This window comes from Sylvia atricapilla, chromosome 2 (genome assembly GCF_009819655.1).
Source record: "Sylvia atricapilla isolate bSylAtr1 chromosome 2, bSylAtr1.pri, whole genome shotgun sequence".
Lineage (NCBI taxonomy): Eukaryota > Metazoa > Chordata > Aves > Passeriformes > Sylviidae > Sylvia > Sylvia atricapilla.
In genome coordinates this window covers 51653984-51679295 of record NC_089141.1, presented here as the reverse complement: position 1 = coordinate 51679295, position 25312 = coordinate 51653984, and the positions used below count along the sequence as shown (strand labels likewise).

The 25312-nt window shown below is 40.1% G+C and overlaps 1 protein-coding gene across 1 annotated transcript; it reads right to left on the bottom strand.

Moving 5' to 3' along the window:
• Nucleotides 1-2473: 2473 nt before the first annotated feature.
• Nucleotides 2474-6794, bottom strand: C2H13orf42 (chromosome 2 C13orf42 homolog). Its single transcript, XM_066340409.1, has 3 exons — nt 6381-6794; nt 3530-3677; nt 2474-2715 (listed from the first exon to the last, which is right to left on the bottom strand). Exons 1-3 carry the CDS (start codon nt 6792-6794, stop codon nt 2474-2476), a joined length of 804 nt encoding a protein of 267 aa, XP_066196506.1.
• Between the last annotated feature and the right edge of the window lie 18518 nt (nt 6795-25312).

Sequence of the window (25312 nt, the reverse complement as noted above, 5' to 3'; positions counted from 1 at the left end):
TTTAAGAAAAGAGAAAAAGGTCACAAAATCCAAACATAAATTATTAATCTGATTTCCCTCCCATTGTTTGTAATTCATAAAAAGCAATTTCACACCGAAGCTTCTGTGCTGGACAGCAGAGGGACCCTCACCCTCTGTCACAGCCAGATGACCAGAGATGTGTCTGTTTTACAAGGACAGAGAAGGGGTTACAGGGAAGGTCACAAATGCTGATGCAATCTGGTTACACACACCAAAATGCATTCTTAAAACAATAGCAAAGAGATCAGTTACTCCAATGCATAAAACCTTGGCACTATGAACACGAAACACAGCCCAGGGCAGAAAAACATTGGAATCTTCTTCTTTCTTCTCGCCAGTGTTTTAATTATGCACATGACTAATTCTGCTATAGTAACTCAAACAAGATGGTGAGATTTTCTGTCAGCACCCATCCATGTTGCAGGTTCTAGTAGCAAAAAGATGCCCACACACTCAGTAAAAATGCTCCTCAGCAACTTCAGGATGAAATTCTGTTTGGAGAGGAGTTTCAGAGTGACAAATTTGCCAAAAATGGACAGCTTTGAGCACCATACCCCTTCTCTCACACATACACAGAACTGCAGCCTTGAGGCATGCCAGAACCTAGAGGTGTGTTTGGAACATGCTGTGGTCTGGCTATCCCACCTGGCTCAGTGGAATTCAATGATCACATTCAGAGGCAGAATAGTTCTAAGGGCATTCAGCTCAGGGCAGACAGTTCAAGACTAGGGAAGTACAAAGGCAGCAACACAATGGAAGGGATAGAGACTATTGTGAAAAGCACCAACAGCAGGGAGACAAAACCTAGACCTTAATTTAAACTCTTCTTGAATATGTGTCAATTAAGTTGTTTAAACTGTTCATTTTCAGGAGGATGCTATCTAGGCCAAGAGCAGCAAACACACCTCCAGAACTGAAGTGCTACAAAAATAGTTCTTCCCTTCACAAACATCACTAGAAAAATAATCAAAATGGTTTAATCAAACAGGAGATGCCAGCTCTAAATGGAGGAACATATGGGGTTTTGGCACTTTCCTATCTTATGACAGAAAGCGGCCTCGATCATTAAGTTCAGAGAGATACTTGCAATCCATGGCAGAAAAGCTTTTTGAATAACTTAGTCCCAAAGACTGGGAAGACAGATCAGCAAGAATTACCACCTGCCAAATGTTCTGTGTGAGGGCACGTTTATGGAGGTTTCAGTATATCAGATGAGCTATATTGATGGCCAGTGCCTTATGAAATTCATCCAAGCCTGTGGACATAAAAACTACTGACCATAGAAACAAGAAAACACTAGCAAATCACCAGCTGGTCATACCAATGCTGCCATGATCCATCTGTCATAGTCCAGTGCCAGCTGAATTATGCCAGATGAAATAAAATCAGAGTAAGCAAAACCTTGATCCCAAATACCTTAGCAAATTCTTAAGACAAAGCATGAGCTGGGTAAAATAGGCAGAGCATGGGTCTTATTAATTCCAAGTATCACATGGAATAAGTATCACCTCTAAGATGAAGAGGAACACTTCTAGATTGCATTCATCCTAATATATTGTCTTTAATGATGGAGTAGCAGAATTCCAAATATTGGGTATAATGTAAAGGTAATGTGGTGGCTTTGTCTGCAAGTTGTCTTCTGCTGGGAGAACAACCTTTGCTCCAATTTATTCACAAAATATTCTCCATGACATTAAGCTTTTCTAGTGTACACTGGAGTGTCTAGATTCATCAGCTGGGTGTTAAAACAGATGAAAACTAGCATGTGGTGTAACCATATGAAATAAGTTGCATACATTTCTGCATGCAGTGAATATTTTGATGTATCCAACAACATTTCCAATAGCAAGCAGGGTACAAAACACCGGAGCATAATATTCCCCCAAACACAAGTTTCTAATGCTCATTCCGTCACTGCAGCTCTTTCCTTCTTGTACTGCAAACCAAGGGTACCTTGGTGCTGCTGAATACTCTCAGAACACAGAGTCAATGATGGCACATACAAATTTTTGCAAGAAATGGAGAAAATTCTGCTTCAATGCTCTGACATTGGAAACACTGCTGCAAAAGCTCCAACATATTTGCTGAATTCTTTGAACTGCTTTGCAGTACTGGAGTCAGAAGAAAAATTACTGCACCAGGCAATCTCTGAATCATTGCATTCTCTAAGAGCACTAGAAAAACGGTTTGTCAAACTGGAGTTCCCCCTCTGGCTGAATGACAAAGCAGTATTGTTAGGCACAGAAAATTTGATGAGTTAAACCCTCATTTGAGTCCAACATTAGAATAGCTATGGCTTAAAATATGTCCCCTCATGAAGAACTTTCAGTGACTGCACGGGTCACTTCTAGTGTGTAAGTGATGAACCAGTGGAAAAAAAAATTAAAAATGCAGGTCTTCCATGCCTTATTTCATATATTCTGTCTTCAAATGAAAAGGAAACATTCTTCTTTCAAGATTCTTTCTTGCGTGTTTTAGGCTTAAATTTTAAAGTGCTGTATGCCCCTTCCACAGCTTTGGGCAAGTACATGGGATGCCTTTCCAATCTTTTCCTAGAGCCAGTGGTTCTGCGCTGACTGTTTCTTTGAGACTGGTTTGCAGCCTTCACTGCTTGGGCAGTATCCTGGGAGTATCTCCGGGGAGCGCGAAGGATCCAGTTTGAATGCAAACTGTGCTCACTCGTACTGGTAGCAACTGAAAGAAGATAATCTGTGATTAACAGTTTGTCAGTGACATTTTTATCTGTACAGTGAGGGAACAGGGTGTTTTCTGCGTCCTTCCTGGAGGTAAGGTCAAGAGAGAAACCTTTTTTCACTGCAGGATATCACTTGGGATGGGATTCATTTTATCTAGAATTTCAACACCTGCAGCATAAATATGTGTGTGAGAGCTAGTCACTTCAAATACACTCCTCGGGCACAGCTAAAATGACTTGCTTCAGATATTCACCTCAGCCTGAAGTTAAGGTGAGAAATATCCATATCCCTCTGCTGATTATACAGGAGAGATGATGGCCTTAGATCAGCACACCATTTCTTTGAGTAAGCCCATCCTTTCTGATGGAAACCTCCAGTTATTTAGCCTAATCACTAAATTACTTCATTTTTGACAGTTGGGAAGGAGTCACACAGCCATTTCTCAAAAAAAAAAAAAAAGATGAAGAAAAAATACAATTATACTTTTCATAGTTCTCCAAAGACAACAGCTTGAGATAGAAATGCAAGGGTGGAATTCAACCCTGAGCAGAAGGCAAGCAGTATTCCAACCCTGCACATACTACTTTTGCCATGTAATGGCCACACATAAAATAGTTGCACCCATTCAATAGGGAACAAATGACGTATTACTGTAATTTCACATATTGCATGTAATGGTCCTAGATTTGGGAAGCAAAACTAGAGGACAACTGATTAACTAAATAAATTAATTAATCAAGCATGATCTCACAATGCCACTCCTCCCTCTACTCTCTGCACACCAAAAAACATTTGGCTGGTTTATACTGCACCATCAAAATCAACATCCACATTTGGCAGATCCACATCAGGAACTCTCTGCAGTCTCTCTGAATCCAGGTCTGCAATGACTGAGTCAAAGAAAGCTATTGCTTCTCTTACATCTGAACTGGACTGTGGGCCTTTCCTTTCCATGGATGCCTGTTGATCAGACAAAGGAGAAAAAAGTTAGCCAAGGCTTAGGCACAATGATTTTTAATGAGCAAACGCTATACGAAAGATGTATTTGATGCCATACTTCAGGCTGTCAGAAAAGAAACACAAGCCCAGATTACTCCACTGTGTAGAAATCAAAGAGAGCAGGACAGCAGTCTAACAAATACCCATCCTGTTGCATGTTCAGCAAGTATCTTCCACTTGGGCACTGCTGGCCAAGTATTACGAAATCCCTCAGAATCCATGTACCAGGCCATTTAATTGGGTGGCTAAGTGACAGCTGGGCTTTGTGGCCAAATTTATTCTGCCTAGCACTAGGCTCCTAAGGAGACACACAGTAGAAATGTAGTCATGCAGGGTTCTTTCTGTAATTAATAGTGGGCTCCAGTACCTTCAGAAGATGAGTCAGGCCTTAAGTAGGCTGAACCCTCCTCTGCAGGCAGCTCTTTCTCTCAGCTGAAAAGGAATTGAGGGGTAACTTTGTTACTAATTTAAGCATCTTATTAAAATGCCTAGGTTAGGTGAAATTAATCCAGATCTAAATTGCTGAAGTCTTTTTGAAATGAAAAAGGATGGTATGCGCTAAAATATGAGTCATTCAACACTGTGATAATTCCCACAGGAAAGCCACACAGTTTAAAATTAAGACCGTGTCTTAATAAAAAATCAAATGCCTATCTATAAATGCTGAAGTAATCGTAAAACCTTGGTTAGTGATTCTGAAGGTACATATGGGATAAGTAATTCTTGCCAGGCTCTACTTAATGAAGGGACACATATTTTCTTTGCTAGTCCAAGTCAGGTATATTGTCAGGCTGCAATATCAGCTCAGAAAATTGCTATCCTGGGTTTCAGTGACGGAAAAGGATACGTGCCATGTCACACCTCTGAAAGACCAGCCTGTTCCCTGTTCTGTGGAGGCAGACAGATGAACTAGCTGGTTCCTCTCCTGACATTATGGGTTGATTGACATTCTCAGAAGTGTTAAAAGATAGCTGCTACCACACATCTACTGGAAATAGTGACTGCTCTTATGACTAAGCCCTTATTGGTTGAAAGGCGTTTTAAAGAAATGCCTATGTGCTCCCAGCATCTGATACACTTCTCTATTCTTTTCTTCCACTAGACACAAGTGACACATTTTGAATCCATGGTCAGTCTGTAGTCCAGGAGTCAGAGATCTTTGAATCATAACTCCCATGAGCACAGTTTTGTCTGGACAAATTACCTTTCCACAAATCATGCAGCAGCTTAGAGAAAGAAGTGAATTTCCACTGACAGGTAATTTAACAAGAACAGGTAGCTTGGGACAAAACCATTCAAGCCTGGTGATAACACAAACCTTGAAGTCTGCGAACATAAATATGTAGTTAAGAAGAGTAGTCTGAATCTTGCAAAAGTCTTCTTGACCTCTCCCTATTTTTTACAAAGCCAGAGGTGTGCAGCAGTGACCCTGCCATTTGTGTTGGCAAGAGTGATTCTTATGGATGACATAATCCTGCTGATGTTCCTGTCTGTTTCCAAGGGGATGGCTCATGGAGTGAGCATGCCAGTCAGTACCAGGACTGAACAGGAGCTAGCTGGCCAAAGTCAGATGATAGCAGTCTTAGCCTCAGACTGTGGAAGATCCAATTGTTTGCCAAAAGACAAGTTAATATTTTGGTGTTTTTCTTAAGCAGTATTTTCAGTAGCAGATCTCAGAAGTTCACAAACCATTTTGACATTCTGCTGTGACAGAACATCTAAATATGGCAGCAACATTATTTAAATTCAACCTGGCTTAATCATTAAGTTCAGCCATACGTCCCTTCTTTCCACCATCCCCATTATTATCCAGCTTAAAGACTGCACTGGGTAATGTGTGAGTCTCCGCCGAAGTGGTTTGCAGTCATGTTACCCTGGCAGACCATCCTACCTGCTGCAATCCTTTGTTTTGCCCTCACTGACGCAAGTCTAGAGTCAAAGTAACCCCTGAACTGTCTAGTGACATGCAAACCTATAAAGATTTTATTTCTAGGACACATGAAAATAATCTGCACCAAAGATGATATTCTAGTCTTATTTTTGTAGTATCATTACAGTAAAGGGTGAAGAATTACACTGTCTAGAAATGACACACCAACTTATCCATGATCAGGAAAAAGGAACCCTTAAGAATTCCTCCCATAGAGCTTGCACTGATGATAAATGTAGCACTGATAAGTTAGCTGACCACTGAGAAAAAACCCAAAAACCAAAAACCTCTTTGTTTCAGTGAATTTATAACTATTTTGTGTAAGTAATTTTTTCAATAAGAAGACTGCCAGGAAATGCAGGGATTACTGCACTTGTCAGTCATTAACAGCTATAAAGAATCATTGTGAAGGACTCCAAGGTACTTAAGCAGTCTATCAGAGCTTGCTCTTTCATAACATGTTTTCCATACTCATAACTTTTTCCTACTTTCTCTCTTCCAGCATTTCCCCCCCTCAAACACAGACATACAGATTTCTTTCCACAACCAGTAATTCATTCCTAATTTTACACTACTTTGAAAGAATCTTAAGATATTTAGCAACATTTCAAATGATGTAACAGCAAACTGACAACCAGCTAAAAGCAATAAAGCAGAAAATCAATATAGGTGATATAGCTTCCATGATTTTATGGCTTAAGACTAAGCACATAGCAAAAGTTCTTGGAAATTACCTTAGAAGACTCCTTGGAAGGAAGTGGAAGAAATGACTTTTTTCCAGTTTTGGAAGATCTTGTGGATGCTGGAGAATCTGCAGTCATATGCATGGATTTCAAGTTATTGATGTTTTCAAGATACTTTTTCCTCAAGGCTAGCAGATCCTGTAGGTACTTCAGGCAGTCTTGAGTCTTAGAGTACATCCAGTCTCCGTCTTCCTCTTTTGGCTGAAAGCAAGAGTCGATGCTGCTTGTACTTCTGCATTTCTTTAGTGGTTCACTAACCTTTTCCTGCTCACCTCCAAGGACGTACATAGAGGTGCTGCGGATCAGTCTCACTGCAGAACCTGCGCCATCACAGTAAGGGATGTCATCTGCCACGTTTCTTCGCTGGGAGTTGGGGTGAAATATAGAATGGATCTTTTTGAACATAATGTGTCACTTCCTCCCCTTTATAATTTTTCTTTTCCAGCTCTTTAATTTAACACTGGGTCTGGCAATCAGCAGCAGCTACCTTTGCCCTCAGCAGAAAAAAAAATTGGCCACTTACTATAATGAGGAGAAAAAAGAAAAGTATGGCTGCACCAATTGTTTTCAGTCTAACATTGTGAGAAGTATGATGGTAATGCAGAAATGTCTTTTCTATTTAGTTTGTGTCAGTGAAAGAGTTTTGTCCTTTCTTCGACTTAAAATATAGTTGAGGAGATCAAATATCATACTTCGACCTGTTGTTTGGCGTCTGGTCCCCATAAAAAGCATCAGCACGGAGGCAAGAATTCCCTCTCCCCCTGCTCCTGCGCGCTCCTGGGTTCCCCGGGGCGCTGACGGCGGGCGGGGCGCTGGCCGTGGTGCTGATCCTCCCCGGCCGCCCCGAGCAGCCGCCGGCCGCCGCGGGGTGACCCTCGGGAAGAGCCGGCTGGAATCAGCCTCCGCAGGGGCGGAGGTCTGCCTGGAGAAGGATAGTTTCTGTCGACTGGAGTTCAGCCGCTGAAAGAAGCCGCTCTGGGTTTCACCCGGCAGTAACCAGGAGATGGCTTCAGCTACCTGACACCACAGTGCTGACAGGAACCAAGTGGATTCAGATGTCAGGCTCTGTTACACTCAATACAAAGATGCTCTTGTGTAAGAGATGCTGTAAAATAAAACACTCTTCCAAAGTACTCCTCTGGCAAAATATTGCAGACAGAAACCTAAGAGTTTGTATCTTTCCACATTAGTTGTCCTCCTAGATTGGTGCAAGTACATTTAATACAGCAGGTTTGATGATTGATTTTCGTCTGAAAGTACTGACTCTCAATTGCAGATCAATTTATAAGCTCACCTGGGTTTATAAAGAGATACAGGGTAAAGAAAAATCCAGAACCAACCAATCAATCAGAAAACCCCCCAAGACTCTGCTGATGAAACCAGAGGGAAAGGTGCATCTGTGAAGAGTAAATCTGATTATATGCCCTGGCATTTGAAAAACCTTCCATACTGGCCATAGCTTTTTTCTACCCTGCTTCAACTGAATACTGAAAACATATGCTTAAAAAAAAAAAAAAAAAAAAAAAAAGCTTTCAGCCTCTAAAGAGAGTTCTCAATTTCTAACATGGTCATTCCCAATTTTTTTAAAAAGCTTGCTGGGTCACATTCGTTCTGTGCCAACATATGTGTCGTTCCCATTGTTCATGGTGTTTTTAAAATAAGGAAGCATTAATAAATGCATGAAACAATAGAGTAACTGCATTATATAACAGAATTTCATTTGCAGTCATAAATGGCCATTTACCATTTTTTCAGACATCAATGTTTTATTCTATGCTTTGGTAATGGGCAGTGAGACAGTCTTCCTCTCCTATTGTAAAAATTAATATTAATTTGTTTTCTTCAGAAAATCTACTGTAATTTAAATAGCTCCATGGATTTAAAAATTTGAAGGATGAAAAAAAGGATATACTCCACCTTGTTTTCTAAGATGAGAAATGCGCTTTGAAATGTCTTTTTGAGATATTTTCCTATAAGGCATTTGCTTTGAAACGTGTTTCTGGAGCAGTGTTTCATTTAATTATTATTCAAACTCTGTTTCCCATGTACCTGTAAGTGTCCCTTTTTAAGTAAATAACAAGCCAATTATAATTCAGCCACCACCACAGATCACAGGTCTCTTCCCCAGAGTTACTGCTGTGACTGAATATGCTACTGTTATCCAAGACAACTGGTAATTAAAAGTGAAGGTCTTATTCAAGAATGATTCCCTTCTGCACAGGCACTTATCAAATGCCAAATACGGCTGAAGAAGAAAATTTAATTCTCTCAATTCAAAGTTCCAAATTCATGGACAGCTATTAAATCATAAGTAAAGACCTCCCAAAGAAAGAGCTTGTGAGAAGCAGATCAAATAGACCAGACTCATCAAATAGACTATACTAAATATTTAATGGCATCTAAGATTACTGGCTTTGACAAGGCAATGCTCACACCTTGCTTGTTCATCTGGCTACTTGAATCTGACTTCATTTACCCAATGCTTTTTGGTTTAAAGTCACTTTTTTTTTTCTATTACTGCTTTCAACAAGTCCTCTTTCTCCGCAGCTACCAGAGTGATCTAAGTTTCATTTAGTAACACCAAATCACTCCCAAAACTGGTTTTGGTTTGTTTTTTTATTTCTAGCCCTGGCATTCTGTCAGCTCCTGATCCATTGTGACTGGATAGGAAAATCAAGTTAGAAAATCCAATATATGTGATTTGTTTAACTAAGTTAACTACACAGTTGAAAAAAAAAAAAAACCCCAACAAAAAAAAAAAAAAAACAAAAACAAACAAAAACAAACAAAAAAAAAACCAAAAAAAAAAAAAAAATAAAATCAAATGTACAGATAAATACACTTAAGTATTTTTATCAGTAAGTTATTCATCAAAATGCATTTTTATGTCTTGAATAACATGACAACATGCATTCAAATCTATCTACTTGATAGTTAAATTTCATCATGACTGAAACAAAGGAATGTCAAATCATCCTTGAAACAAAGTTCTGTTTACAAAGAAGAAAATCTTTGACAAACTGTAGGTGTCAAAGTATTCTTTTTCTATCATAAAGTTTTATCAATCTGTTTTGTCATATCAGTTAAGATAATACATTTTATTATATTTTACAAATTAAAATGAAAACACTTCCTTTACTTTTAAAGAAAAAAGAAATCTGCACATAAAATACATGAGTGGATAGTAAAGTTACTGAGGCTTGTGCTACTTTAGCTAGTTCTGAAATTAGAGCACAGTTGTCAGTCTCTGCTGAACTCTTCCTCATCTATATAGCTGCATAAAAAGTAAATTGTTTGGACAAAGCTAATTGAGAGAGTTCAAAACAGAGGAAAACAGAGTAAACAATTCATTACAGCAAGTATCAACACTTTTCTCCCTAGTCCGTGACTATTTCATATATTCCCTTGAGGTTCTACAAAGATACACACATACAGAGAAAGAGAGAGAGAAAGAAAATCTGTTAAATATTTAAAAGACAACAAATACAGGAATGCTGAGACGACAGCTCATTTCTAAAAAAAAATTAGCATCCCTGGCTGCATATGGTAGTAGTTATGACACTTAGTGTTTTGAAGATCACACATACTTGAAAATATGAGCTGGTGGTGCATGTCCAAATCCTAAATCAGGTGCTGATCATCAGCGCTTTTGGAGGGTGGCAAGCAACAACCACTGCTAGAGGTGCAATACCACAGGTTCCCACCTTTTGCTGGCTGAAAGGGAAGATAGAAGAAGAACTGACCTTGTTATAAAGCAAAGATGAATCCTCAAGAATGGTTATATCTTCTCTTTCAGCCCACAGAGGTAACAGTCTGTTCTGCCTTCTCAAAACTGCAATCAGAAACTGCTTGATATTTTTCCTCTTTTGGGAAGTTCACAAAGTGTGGGAAAGGAGACCAGTTCTGATACCATGCATTTCAAACATCTATGATTGCTTCTTTGAGGCATTGAACTGGAGAAATCAGTTTCTCAAAAATTAAGATAAAGATTTTCACTTGAGCTGATTCAGAAGAAAATACAGTGAAAACTCTCTGTGGTGCCCACTTGTCAATCTTGATTTCTAATGGTACATGCTTGAGCTGTGTCAGTCAACACCAACATGTCAAACCAGCTGAGTCAGAACATTGACTCTCCTATCAGAAGATGGATAGGCTTTTTTGTAAATCTGGAACATCATTTTTCCATCTAATCTAAATTTTAATCTAAGTATTGCCATTTGACTTAGAACACATACGCTCTCCATAAATTTTCACTGCATGAAAAATTTCATTCATTGAACACGTTTTGTTGCAGCATAAGCACAGCCTGGGACCAACAAGAGCAGTGACTGCACACCTACCAGGCATGAGAAAATAAAGAAATGCCAATTCATGTGCAGTGACATGCATGGAAAATGATTACATAAATGAGATATCAATACTTCTAAAAAATAAATATCATTATCATTGTTGGAAAAATTTTTGAGTATGTTCCATGGCAAAGCAATAAGATGAACACTAGTGAAACACATCCTGCTTTAGACCTATATCTACAGCTGTTGTTTGGCAGTCTTTTCAGAGGGTGAGAGGTTACCACATTTATTCCCTGCTGTATCTAACCTCCTCCTTCCTTTTGTTTCCTCAAACAACCCCGCTGTCATTAAAGACGCCATCTCTGTGACAAGCTTGACAAGGGAACTTTGTCTTGTCTTCTGTCACACGGGGTCAAGGGAACAACCAGTTGGCCTTGCTCGTTTTGTTGGAAGAATTCATGTCCTTTTAGTGGAAATTCTGTTAGGACTTTTCAGAGCTTTGTTAGTCTTTGTTGAATTAGATATTGTCTTGCCTCTTGAGTCCTTTGTTCCCAAGATCGCTGAAGAATTATTGTGATGTCCAGCTTGTTGCCTGTCACATCCATCACCCATTGATGGAGTCTTTGGCAGGTGAATGTGATAAATAGCCCAAATTCCTTCATGATAGCTCAATGAGGAAAGGAGATTGTAAGCAGCAGTTCTTCAAATTGGTTTATAGAACACAAACTGTCTGTCTTGATCTTTAACTGGATCATCTTTTACTCCTTCCAGTTAAATTCTAATACACAATTTTCCTTCCCACAAAGGATGTCCGTAGGAAGACTTATGAAAGAGGACAGTGGTAAGTCACAGGGCTGCCTGACTCCATCAGTCATTCCCAAGCAATGCCTACTCACGATACCTCCAAATTTTTTCATGAGCAGTCTTAGATCTCTGCTCTCCATACTCCTCTCCTTCCTGCTCTGCTAACCCAGTGAAAAAGGGCAAAGCTAATTTAAGTGGAGAAGAATAAAGGAGCAGTTTGGCTGGGATCTCTGAGAAAGGGGGGCTTGGTGCAAATGAGGTATCATTTGAACTCTAGGGAAGATGAAAAGACAAAAGAAATATATCTTCATCACTTACCAATAGTGGGGGGGTTGTATGTTTACTTTCTTCTGCTCACAATGTCTCTAGGAAGAAGTGTACCTGTGTATAGCCTAAAGCACAGTGGCCCTGCCCTGGCCCTGCCCCTGCTGCCACAACACAATTTTAAAAAGGGGACTTTGCTGTAAGTTTCTTGAATGCATCTCCCAGTACACCTCTTTTAGCACCTGCAGAGGCACTTCCAAAGTGAAACAACTTTGGTCATGCTAAGGAATACCAGGAGGCAGCCAGGGCCCTTTCAGCAGGTAGCAGCTACATCTGCAGTGACACCGTACAAGAACTGAATCCTGCAACACCATCAGGACCATGAGTGTACCTCACCAGCCCCCTGCTCCAACAACTGCTGACATCACTCCATGCACTGTGAGAATGGAAAAGCTTTTACTGATAATAAGTTGCTCCCTGAAGTGCAGCAACCCAAAATAGGCAGGAAAATTGTTAACCAGGTTTGGTAGGAGCAGTTTTTGTCGCCTCTGTCTGAGTAGTCAGTAAAGAAGCAGGAGAAATCAGATTCCATGTTTTTCTTTCACATTTTCCAGTTTTAAAATAAAATGTGGTTGCTGGTAACCATTAATTCTTTCTCTTTTGATCTTATGCCTCTACTCACTTCACACCTACCCAACCTTCCACTGCCCTTGTAACACAGCCTTGCCAGTCTGTATTAAGACACATTTAAAGGAATAGGGAAAGAGAAGAAGAGGTGGTCACACAGCCTTGCCTACCACGTCCAAGCTAAACTTCAAAGCATTTCCCCTATACCCACTGTGAACAGTCAAATCATATACACAGATGTGGCTGTTTGCAGGGGCATATAGACCCTCTGAGGAATTTTCAGTCAATTAACACTGTCTTCTAGAGTAGCTGATATGAGATCTAAATATGAGGGGGAAAAATATCATTCTAAAGCAGCGGCTGCACAGAAGCTGCAAAGAGGCCCACTGACAGCCTGTTGGGCACAGGGTAGCTACTTCTTGGGTATCCACATTAAAAAAAGGCCACATGAAGCCTTTTGGGAACTTGCAGACATGGACACTTGAAGTGTCCCAGGTGTAGATATTGTTTGAAGTGGGTCTACCTTTGAGATGGCTCACCAATAATACTGAAGAAAATAAGACAAAAATAATTAAACTGTTATCTACTCATGTTTTTAAAACAACCTGGAAAGCCTTAGCAAAGGTAAGATTTCAGCCAGGTCAGAGAAAACACTGAGATATATAGGCACAGATGGTCATGGATGGCAAGGTGTTTACAGTAATCTGCAAAGACAAATGCCCTTTCCAGGATAAGATACCTGTTAAATTCACAAAGCTTGCAAGTCAGCTTAGTCTGTGGCCAAAGGAATATGGAGATTTTTTATGCCTGTGCCCTTAAACATGGGCAAAACATGGAGATGCTAACTGTGTTTTTCCCTGAGACCTCCAGGTCAGGCAGGAGGGAGTGAAACTAGGTTAACTGAAACAGAAGGAAATATTTATGTGAACCGTGGTGAACTGGAACAGCTGAGTCTTACAGGCCTGTAATCTGAGCATCAGCACAAAATGAAAGAGACAGTTGGAGTGGCAAGGACTGAGGCAGACAGCATTCCTCTTGTGATTTTTTTTTCTAAAAGCATTTTCAGAAAAAGCATCTTGAGGAAATTGTGGTAGTTACAGAAATGCACAGGCCAAGGTTACAGATCAAATAGCGACCAGAGCTGGCAGCAAGCAAAGGTCACTGCACTTCTGAGTCAAAACACACTCAGCAAAGGACTTCATGTGGGATCTTCAACACATCCACTGGGGGCTAAGCAGATACAACAGGAACATCCAAAAAAATTTGCTGCAGTGGAAATGAGCTGCAATCTATCATCTATAATTCTCCCTGCATAAAAAGAAATCCAATTGTCTAAAAACATGAGGCAGCAGAAACTGAGTTGATATTTCAATTTAATTCACTTCAGTTCACCTTATTGACTTCAACAGTATGCAGAACACTATCTTTTATCACTCAAGTGTCACTGTTCTTCATTTTTTGCATAGTGAATATGGTTATGGTTATTGATGTGCTTATGAAATATGCACTTAGATTTCTTCATAGTTTGCCTGGATGTTTGCCTGGCGATATCAAAAATTGCTCTGTAGTGGCTGAGTGGGATTTTTGGGGAAAATCTGAGGTGGTTTCAGGGGGATATAGGTAGGCCACCCTCACAAAACCAAGCTTCACAAGGTCATAGACCTCTTTCTTTGCAAAGTTCACTGCTGTTGTGTGGAGCCTATAATGGCATCATATTTTTGAAGAAGTGCTCTATTTATCCAATTTCATTGGCACAGCCTGGCAGAAGTGATTATGTTGTTCTCCTCACTCTCCATGACAGACACTTTTGGTTTTTTTTGTTTTTTTTTTTTGTTTTGTGTTTTGTTTGTTTGTTTTGGGGTTTTTTGTTTGTCTGTTTTTTGTGGGTTTTTTGTTTGTTTGTTTGTGGGTTTTTTTTTTTTTTTTTTTTTTTTTTTTTTTTTTTTTGTTTTGTTTTGGGGGTTTTTTTGTTTGGTTTTTTTTGGTTTTTTTAAGGTCTGAAAATCCAGATTACTGCACAGAGACCAGGCTTTGCTTTCTGCCATGCCTGAGCCTGTGGGTCGGCTCATCGGCTCACAGCTCATGCAGGATGTCAGCCACTGCCAGAACATCTGCAGAATGTCCTGCCTGGCCTTCAGTAAAAGACAACACCCACCCCAGAGAACTGTTCTTCCTTCTTGCATGAATTTTGTCCCAAACTTCAAAGATGCTGGGGGTTGCCTGGCTTTTTTCAATGTATTTCTCTTCTCCTCAGTCAGCTGTGATTTAGAACAAGAAGGAGGATGCTCATAAGGACCTCAGCAATGTTCATTCCCATGACTGGCTCCTTTTGCACCTTTTAGTTTCACCACTAGATGGAAGCGTCGACCTCCAGAGTTACCGCGTTAGACTCCTGGCCATACCACTGCTAACACCAGCTTCTGGCTTTTTAACTGCACTAAGTCAGATACTGAAATAACAATATTCTCTGGGCTAAGACATTTCTGTAGCTCGCACACAGAAGGTATAAAACTGAATAAACCTCCCAGGTGTGGTGATATTCTTAGACAAAACTGTAGAGATTACTACAGTTGTATCTGTATAGGTGATATGAAGCCAGATAGGATTGGCCATGGATAAATAAAAGGAAGAGAACAAAATCCCTTCTTTCCTCCAGTCTCAGCACAGGAGGCAATCCCTGGTGGTTCATAGCTGGGCTTGCACTGAGATCCCTGGGACAGCCCTGAGTTCCCAGGACATAACATAAAGAGGAACTATATACTCCAATTTTCCCACAACATTTGTAGCTGCAAGCACCACAGAAATAAAGAGTAAGTTTTCAATTTTTGCTATAAAAAAATTACTCACCAAGTGTTTCTTATGAATGAATGTTTCTTTATGTTTTATTTCAGAGAAGCTCAATGTAAATTTTTACAGATTCAAGGTGCTTAGGATGCATGGCTCTCATGGGAATATTCTCTGACTGAGGAAGTAGCTCTCAGCAATGGGATATGAACTGCTGAGTACTCACAATTATCAACTCAGAATTTGCTTCTGCAGAAAACTCCTGTTGGCTCTTAACCAATATCAATGAGATCATTGGGAGATATTCCTGCTCCCTAATGCCAAGTCAGATGCTGCAAACTCCACCGACTTAGGAGACAGCAAATTCATTTCAATACTTATATAAAGCAAACAGAAAACACAGTTTATAGAAATTTGCTTTGAAAGTCAGAAGACTGTGAAAAGAATTTCTGCTGCTCATGCATTGTTAGTTCTTACTTTCAATAAGCCTAGAGAAAGCTCTTTGTTTTTTGCTCTTCAATTATTTTTTTAATAAAAGTGCAGGTATCCGACGTAATCTTGCTGTATATCTATGACTGTTCCCACACACAGTGCCATAGCTGTAATTTCTGTAGTGGTGCTGAATTCTGCACGATTTAGGTTAGAAATTGTGCTTATACATTTATGCAGAAACATTAGAGAGTGAAAGGTCAGGCCCCTGGCTCTGAGGGCAGCAGACTGGATTACATCTACCTAAATAAATTCTCTTTTTCCCTCAGAATATCTGGGTTTGGCTTTTATACCAGCTGGAAAGACTGTGCTCTTGCCCAGACTGTGTTGTGCACTGTTTAGTGGAGTTGTAGGGGGTACAAGTCAAAAGTGCCCAGAAGCACATAGCCAGTGTGGGCTATCCCAATCTGGTCATGATTACACAGGGACATGGGCCTGTTCCATCCAACAGTCCAGGCACAGCTCTTAAAGGCTGGACCCTGAGCTGGTATAGAAAAGCTAATTCAGGGGATTTACTCACATTCACTGGAGTCAACAATTTGGAGCACACTAGCACAGATCAGTACAGGTTTGGGGAAAAAAAAAACCACCTATGGATTTGTTTTCATTATAAAATACCTGGGAATTTCATATTGCCATTTGTAAATGGATTGTGTGTAACACAGAGAGCAGAATCAGAACTCTCATGGGTCTCACAACCAGCTCTTTTCTCTTGGGTGGCAGCTCTTTCCTCTAGAGATCTCCTTGGGATTAGAATTGTGCTGTCGTTACTCTAGATATCATTAATCTCTTCTGTTCATCTAAGTCAATCTTTTTTATAGTGCTGTTTGGTTTTATTGGTTGTCTTTTTTGGGTATTGGGGCAGAAGAGGGGAGAAGTAACCTCTCTGTGAAGCAATTGTATTTTAATAGGCAATACTGTTGCTTATTGCAGGAAGAAGAATGCCTTATGTTTATGAGCAAGACCATACCATATAGTTGTTCTCCCAGGGGGATAAACTATTTAAAGTTTACAGGTAGTGTATCTAAGACACTTTACTTCCAAAAACTACTTTTCCTGGAAAATTGTTTGTTTTGTGTAACCACAGATAACACTGGAGATAATTGTAACTGAAATGGATGATAAATCTTGGATTTGGGCATGATTTCTTTTGCCTACACATTCCCATTCATTTCCTGGATTACAACATTGTCCTGCACCAGCTGGAGCTTATGGCTCATTTTGCCTCCACTTGAGCACTACAGGACAGTAGTCTGAACTAATAATGTCCAGCTTGTATACATATTTTATATGGTAACAAGAAAAGGAAGAAACTATAGCTGAATAAAAAAAAAAAAAAAAGAAAACAGAGCACCAACTGATAGGAATCGTGGGTAGGTGCACTGTCAGAAAACACTCTAAATTAACATCTGAAACTAAATGCACGTCAGATTGCCAGTGTCTCTGTAAGTAGTGCAATTTACTGTGAAAATCCTTTGGAGGAAAAAAGCAAAAGCCTCATTCTCAGCAGTATCAGTACTGACTGATGGATGATATCACTATTTCATTACTGCCTATTGTGGCAGGAATTGTGCTTATTGAATGTAAAACTGCAAATAATAAATATGTAGTGAGCTTCTACAAACAGCACCTTTTTGTCCTACTAATCATTTTCAGTTTTCTGTGATTTGCAGACGCGTGAGATTTTGCAAGTCCATACAGACAAAGTAGAAGGTGCTATATGTGAAGAGGTGAGAATGCCAGTCTGATGAAAATAACTTTAATCCATAATTGATTATAGTTTTATTTTAATCTATAGCTATAATGCAGTCATGTGAACATTCATTTAATGGGCTGAATTTAATGGGATGAATGTTTTTCATCTTTTTATAAGTCAACTGCTGCCTAGTCATGCACCAGATTTAGTAGATTCACAATCTTTTCCTTAATCTAATTACTAATAAAGGTGTCTGCAGAAAACTTTTTTGAATTGCTGAGTTTTACAAAGTTTAATGTAATTTTTCCAGCCAGAGATATAAGTTAAAGGCTTCACTGGTTCCAATGTCTGATACAATTAGGTTAATGGCATGAAGCCACTGGACTGTGTGGATGCAGGCAGACTGCTCTGTGCCCAGGAGTCAGAGCCATGGTCATATTTGCCCTTGCTGTCAAAGAGAAGAATGCAGCAATGACAACAGTTGCTAGAAGGACCTTTCTAGAAATAAAAACTGGCAGGCTCTCCTTGTATTCTCATGCCTGTAGGCAGCTGTCCTACAAAGTGCTCACACTTCCTAGAAATTTCAGCAGGTTTTTCTGGGCACTGACAGAGAACTTTTCAGGGGGCAAAAATTACAAAACAAACAAACAAACAAAAACAACAACAAATAAACAGTTTGGTCTAATGAAAGACATGTAATGCTGCAGTCCTCATGTCTGAGTCCTTCCTTATGTAGGCAATAGCATGAGAACATTAGGAGAGACCAAAATGAGGTTTCTCTGTGAGTGAGAACTCATCTCAAATGACTTTCACACCCCTGGAAATGTCCCTAGCTTGTTAAACTTCTTGCAGCAGCTTCCTAAGTACGTGGGCTTTCTCTCCCATTTTCTTTCAGCTCATCACCTCCATTTGTTTTTTTTTTTTTTTCTTTTTCTTTAGCTTCTATCCACCTGCTTCCAAACTGTGTTCTAATTCAGCTGTAACAAACTCAGTATTGGAATAACTGGGTAATTGTCATCCTCAACCACTGTTCTGGCTATATAATGGCTTATCTCACTCATCATGCATGTTTGGGACCAAGATCAAAGATACCAAGTTAAATGTCACAAATATCTGTGCACTCCTACCATAGAGGTTTCTCTTTGACAGATGTATAGTACAGGGAGTTTCTGCCTTGAACTACTCCCTCTATCATATGGACCTGCCTGTGGATTAAATGGAAATTATTATTAAGAGTTCCTGAGAAAGAGCCTGAGGTGTACATATATATACATATATATATATATATATACACATATATATATATATATGTATGCATGAAGCCTATTATCCTGAGTGCAGTCAGATTTCAGCTATTTTTACACTGCTTCTAAACTTTTCCCTTTTCCACAAGGAAAAAAAATTACTCTTGGTCATAATCCTGTTCTTGTGCGATGCAGAAAGAGAGGTGACTCAGAGGGACTGGAAAACACACAGCAGATTAGGGGGAATGTTCTCCTCCTCATTAGTGAGATGAATGATCACTATGCGACTACTCATGCAAGGGTCAGACTCTGCTTTCTCAATGGCACTGAAGGCCACATTATCCAGTCTGTTAGGGATTCTCCTTGCTGCATAAGCATGAAAAAATTTCAAATACAGCCTCAAAGGAGCTAGAGATAACTAGAGAGAACTTCCTAATGTAAACTTGTCCTGGTTTCAGCTGGAAAAGAATTCATTATGTTCACAGAAACACTATGAAGGTGGAAGGAAGGTAAGTGGATATTATATGGCTCAGGTCCCAAGGCAGTCTGTGTTCACAGGGCACTGCACCCAGTTTCACAAACCTTGTTTCAGATGCACTGATGCATCTGCAACATTCAGTCAGCGTGATTTGGGACCTGAACTGCTGAGTCCACATGGCTTGAGAGTGTCCCTGCCAGCTGTGGAATCTCAGAACTGTGCTCCATTCCCTCACAGACACATAGCTCCCAACATCTTCCTTCTACAGACATGGATGGAAGGGTGTTGGACAAGAACTTCTGTCAGCACCACAGGATTGAAGGTCACATCAAGGATATTTAATTGTGAAGTGGGAAAGGAAGCACGTGGAAGCTTCTTAGTAGCCAGGGTTAGAATCCCACTGACAAAAGCTGGAGTGGATTTCTAATTCTGTACAAGTAGCCCCTTTCTTCTTGTGCCCAAGCATAACTTCAAAGCCACAGAAAAAAGAAGCTCATCATGTAAAAAGATATATTCTTACAAAATATCACTTCAGCTGTTGGAACTCAAATGCCTCCAGAAGATCTGAGGCATGTGACTTCTACAGATTTCTTGTTTTGTAAAATGAAATTCAGATAAACACCATTAGCACCTCATCACACAACACCTGCCTTCTTTGCAGCTGTTTTCCATGTGCCCAGCCACCCTGCTGGAACTGGTCAGCTGACCCATGAATATCAAAAAAAAAAAGTATGCAATAACATGACATATATGTATACATACAATGCAGCATTCCAACAAACTGCTTGTTTGGTCATTGTCATCTAGATTTGAATTATGTGAATTTTCTGGTTCAGGGCACAAAATCCATCCTGCAGGTGCATATATGGGATATTGGTTTCACTAACTCTTAGTGGTGATATAAGTTGTTTAAGACTCTCCCACTCACCAAAGCATCCTGGCTACCACTTAGAAGAGAACAAATTTCCCTGCAGATGACTCAGAACATCTATTTCTCTTCCCTGACTTTGAAGGAAGTCCAGGGGGATATGTGGCTCATCCTGGGTGTCTAAACTTCATCACATGGACGGCTTGCCCATGAATCTTCTCCAAGAGCCTCTGCTACATGGGAGGGAGGGAGATCTCCCAGTACACAGATACTCCAGTGCTGTTCAGGGCAGCAGACAGGCAGCTCACAGCCAAGGGTCCAGCTGCAACAGCCACAGAGATGGCCTATCCCTTGTTCCCTGGGCAGGGCACTCAGGATCAGGGGAGCTCCTTTCTATGAAAGAGGTTTCAGCCAAGCTGCAATGCAGAGGAGTGAGGGCTGGACTTTAGACATCTCTTCATTGAATGGAAAAAGAAAAGAAAGCCAAGTTGTAACTGAGAAGCAGTTCTAAAATTAGTTCAAATAGCAGTATGATGAATATTGTGGAAAGGTTTCCTCTTACAACCAGATCTGTACAAATAGTGAGAAAAGCAAATAGTAGTCTCTCTTGCTATAGACTGAGTAAATACCTGCTATTGAAGATGCTGTGGAAAGCTGAGGGGTTCTTTTTTCAAATAAAAATATCAGATTTGCAGCAGGATTCATAGTCTTCTAGATTTCAGTAACATACACAAATCAACAGACAACATTTTTACAACTCTTCCTATCATCTTAATACTGTATAAATTTTACCTACCCCATCAACAAAGCCATCAATCCTCTCAATGCCCCAGCAAGATCAAATTTTAATGAAGCACCTGCTCTGTGGGAATGTTGGCTTCCCTATGTCCAGCCTTTTGCCTCCCCTACAAGGTGGATAGATATGCCTGTGCTCTTTGATCACGCACAGTAGAAGAGAAACTACAGCAGATAAACCACTATATAGTTACCGGACAGTAAACCACTGTTTGTTTTTTTTATTGGCTGGAGAAATATTCCAGAGCCCACACTTGGTTCCCTGAGCCATCTACTACACTTTCCATGACCATTGCAAAATTGGTCATAAGCTACACTATAAGCTTCCACCATTATCACCCATTAAAATTCTTCCTTACTTACAGAATGTTTAAACACGTGTTATTATATCATGGCTGATATAATCATGGCTGACAATGTGGGTGGGGAGGTGAATAAGACTTTTTTGGTCCATTTACTTCTTCCACTGCCCAAAAACTTTGCCAAAAACACAGGAAAGGAAGCAATCACTCAAGCAATCCAATAAACATTTTCTTCATGTGGGTGATCTCATGATACTGCAACCACAGTAACTATGGTAGTTACTAAATGAAACTTTTCTTCCTCAGATAAATGATCTTATCCCACAAGAAATATTTATCTAGCAGAAGTAGGCAGTATGCTGAGGCAGTTACATTCACTGCAGTTTATAGGTAGTATTATAAGGGTCCTTCAAGAATAATGAATTTTGAAGTATCTGTAGAAAATACTATCATAAGCCTGGACATAGTTTCCCTACCACCCACATGTAGGTCTCTTTTTTAATTATTATGAGAGGTACCATACAATGCAAATCATCCTGAAGGTGCCTGTCTTTCTCCATTAACTAAGGCAGGCAAATGTCCAGGTCTACTTAGCTCCTTCACTTAAGAGTGCTCAGAAGATGTCTATTATTAAGCAAAATTCATTCTGTCCAATACCTGTTCAGTAAGGTTACTGCTTACCTTGTGGGCACACATGGACCTGCACACACATCTTCACTCAGAGAATGGTTCCCTGCTTTCATAGAGAGAAAACTTCTCTTCTTGTCGTTCAAATCTTCTTTCAGACAAGTAATTTCCTTTAAATATTCTCCAAATGTAGCCTACTCCATTATCTTATACTTATCCTCTGGGCTGGTGATTCATGCCTCTCATTTTTACATAGAAGTTAACACTATTTGGTTCTTTGGACAAAACCTGCCTGTCTCTCTCATGTGGTCAGCACAGATTTGTGTAGAGGGAGAATGGAAGCAGAAGCAGAAGCAGAAGCAGAAGCAGAAGAAGAAGAAGAAGAAGAAGAAGAAGAAGAAGAAGAAGAAGAAGAAGGTGACACAGCCTTTGCTTATAGAAGCACAGATTGTCCTCTGCTCCAGCACTGCCTTATACTCAATATTCTCTACACTACAGCTGACTTTATGAGGACAATAAGCAGATGCTGGAACTCACAGTAAGAAGTAATTCTGCTGTGCCTTCCTGAGAGCATCAAAAAAAGCAGTGGAGTTTTGAGGAAGATGAACAAATAGCATAGAAATACTGAAGATGAGATAAATGAGGTAAAGGTGTGGCAGTTTAAAAAAAAAGGATATTTGTTAAAAAAGTAATCTTAGGGCCACAAGTCAAAATAAAGAACAGAAAATAGAAATCTATGTGAAAACTGGAGGAAGATAGAGGAATGGTGAAACCTTGGATGGTATAAGAGCGTTCTCTGCTTTTCTGTCAGCCACTCCATCTCCTTCTCACATGCTTAAGAGCTTCCTTGCCCTCTGCAAGCGACATTTGAACTAAAAGTTCATATATAAAGCAATAAAAGAGATGCAGAATTTGAAGACTACTGAGCATCTGCATTGTCTGTGGACAGTAAGCACTGAATATCCAATCAGTTTTATATGGGAACCTAAACCCAGATGTAGACACCTAACTTTAAATGGATGAGACTGAAAGTGATTGTCTAAATGTACGATGAGATTTTACTTGATAAATCCCAGATGAGTAAACTTGGCATCTTTATCATTACTCCATGAACAGAATTGCTGAAGAGTGTGTATGGAAACAACTTCTGGACAAGCTGAAATAACTTGTAAAACTTATTTTCACATCCTTTTAGCAAAGGCAAGTGCTTAAAATTATCTATTTGACTTTTTCCTTTGGCAGACTTGGAAGACAATATTTATAAGTTCTTAGACCTTTTTAGTTTTAAGAAAAGCTTAAGACTTTTTGTAGTCTTCATATCTATAGCATTATCATGGAAAATATCTGGAAAAGAACTATTTATGAGATTAGTCCTACAAACAGAACGCTGTCCATAGTACACAGCAGTGCCATTTTCTGAACAGATAAAAGTAATGAATAGCGTTGCCTTAGAGTTAAGATCAATGTTACATTTTCAGACAATGAATGTTAACTGTTCCATTGGTTTCATGAAACTCTGTTTTGTCCAGAATCCATATCTAAACCATTTCATGGAAGTCACACACCATTTATTTGAGTATAAACAACATTCCTCAGTCAGGGACATGCTGATCAGCTTCCTTGAATATCAAGTTAAAGAGAGATGATGAATTTATTCCCTATTCTCCGCGGAGTGGCTTTTTTTTTACAGGCTGACATGCTGTGATGACTACTTTATGATGCATAGCAGACTGGCTCTAATACCACTTGATCCTTCATAAATTAAGAGGCAAGAGGCAGCAGCCTATCGTGTAACTCTCCATTACTGGGATTTGGATTAAGAGTGTCTTGCACATGTTATTGTCCTTCTTTCAGCTGCTACATGTTAGGTGCCTTGAGAATAGCTTTTCGGAACCATTTCCCAAGTCATCTTTTTACTGCCCATCTGGGGTCTCTGAAAGGATCTATTTGCCACTGAGCTCCACAGGCCCAAATATGGGGGGAAATCCAGGAATCAGAAGAGAAAAGGAGTAAGTTCAGAAAGAAACTTTTCTACTTCATGTCCTTCTGCATTGCAAAACCTGATCCTGAGTAGTAAAGTAAATGTTTTTATTTGCATCATTATTTCTAAGTTCACCTGTAAAGATTTTACCTGTAATACTCTGGCAGTGTCTGTTTTCACAGGAGATCTGTTACAGTAGGTATAGCAGTGGGCACAATTACAGCCAGACCTTTCCCTTTCATCTCTAAGAGTTGGTGTGTTTTAAAAGCTTGAATGTAGCTTGCATTCTCCTGGGCTGTGGAGGCTTTCTATGGGTTCTGGAGGCTTCTTATGGGCTATGGGGCTTTCTGTGCCAGCACACCCCTCCCAGCCTGGGTCACAGAGCCCTTGCACACCTGGCACACTGGCCACGTGAAACTTTACAGGAAGCAGTAAAATAACTGGTGAGCAGGGAAATGAGCGTTTAGCCCTCCTCCTCCCCTCTGCCACAACAGAGGAGCCAGACTGATACTGTTATTGCAGCTGTGGCCCCAAGGGAAAAACAGGCAGAGGGCCAGTGGGACCAGCAGGGCCATGCAGAGCCAGGCCAAATCCTGTAGCATGATGGAAAGAGGACACATTTCAATCTTACTGTCATGAACAGGACCTTCTTCTTCCTGAAAGGCAGAATGACGCAATGCACCACCACAACAGAACATTTAAATACAGATGGGTTTCCTTCCACTTTGATTTGTGCATCAAGCAGCTCGGAGCTGAGAGGTGCAATCAGCAGCTTTGATAGTTGTATGTTCCCTCTGATGTGTTTTCTGTGGTGATCTGTGTAGAGGATGATATCTATAGATCACTGGAGGACAGCTCCAGGCAGCAGCACTGCCAGTCACTGGTGTGGAGGTTTTGGCAGATTCACCAACAAGTTTTGCTACATCAAAACCCCTGACTGAGGCACATCAGAGCTGAGGACAGCAGCCATCAGATGCTCCATCACCTACACAGTGCAGAATTCCATGGGGAGTGAAATCACAGTGTAACTGCTACCAAACCAGCTTTCTTGCTTCATCAGGATTTTTTTCCTCACCACTAGCTATTTGATGCCCCTAGAATGCTGCTGGAATGTGTAGCAATCATAAAATCAGCCGCATTTTTTCATAGCCAAACTGCTGGACAATAAGAAGTAGGATAAGTTCTGATCCACTTTGTACACTCATATGACCCCTGCCTTGCAACATATCAAAGTTGCATCTGGAGATAAATCACAGAAGTATCATTAGAAGTGTGTCCTGTCCTTATGCTTTTCTTAAACATCTGCTTCTGGCTACTAGATGAGATATATGCTAGCCTAGATAGATCTTGGATATGACCCTAGGACAACTATTCCAATAGTCTCTAATAAAAGAAGATTGCGGAGCAGCCAAGGAATCCAGGAGGCACTTCAGTTTGAAGGAAAGGCACTCATGTGCTTCAGCGATGGGCAGCCATCCAAAGCACTAAGGTAGATGGAAGGCAATAAACTCTGGAGATAAGCAGATGGCTCTCAGGCTACAGAATGAGTTTACAACCAATACTAATGGTCTTAAGCTTTTTTATGAACTTCTTGCAAGATGCCAGCGCCAGCTATTACATGTCTGAGCTTCTTAAACATCAAAGATATTTTTTTAAAGTTGATTTACACAAG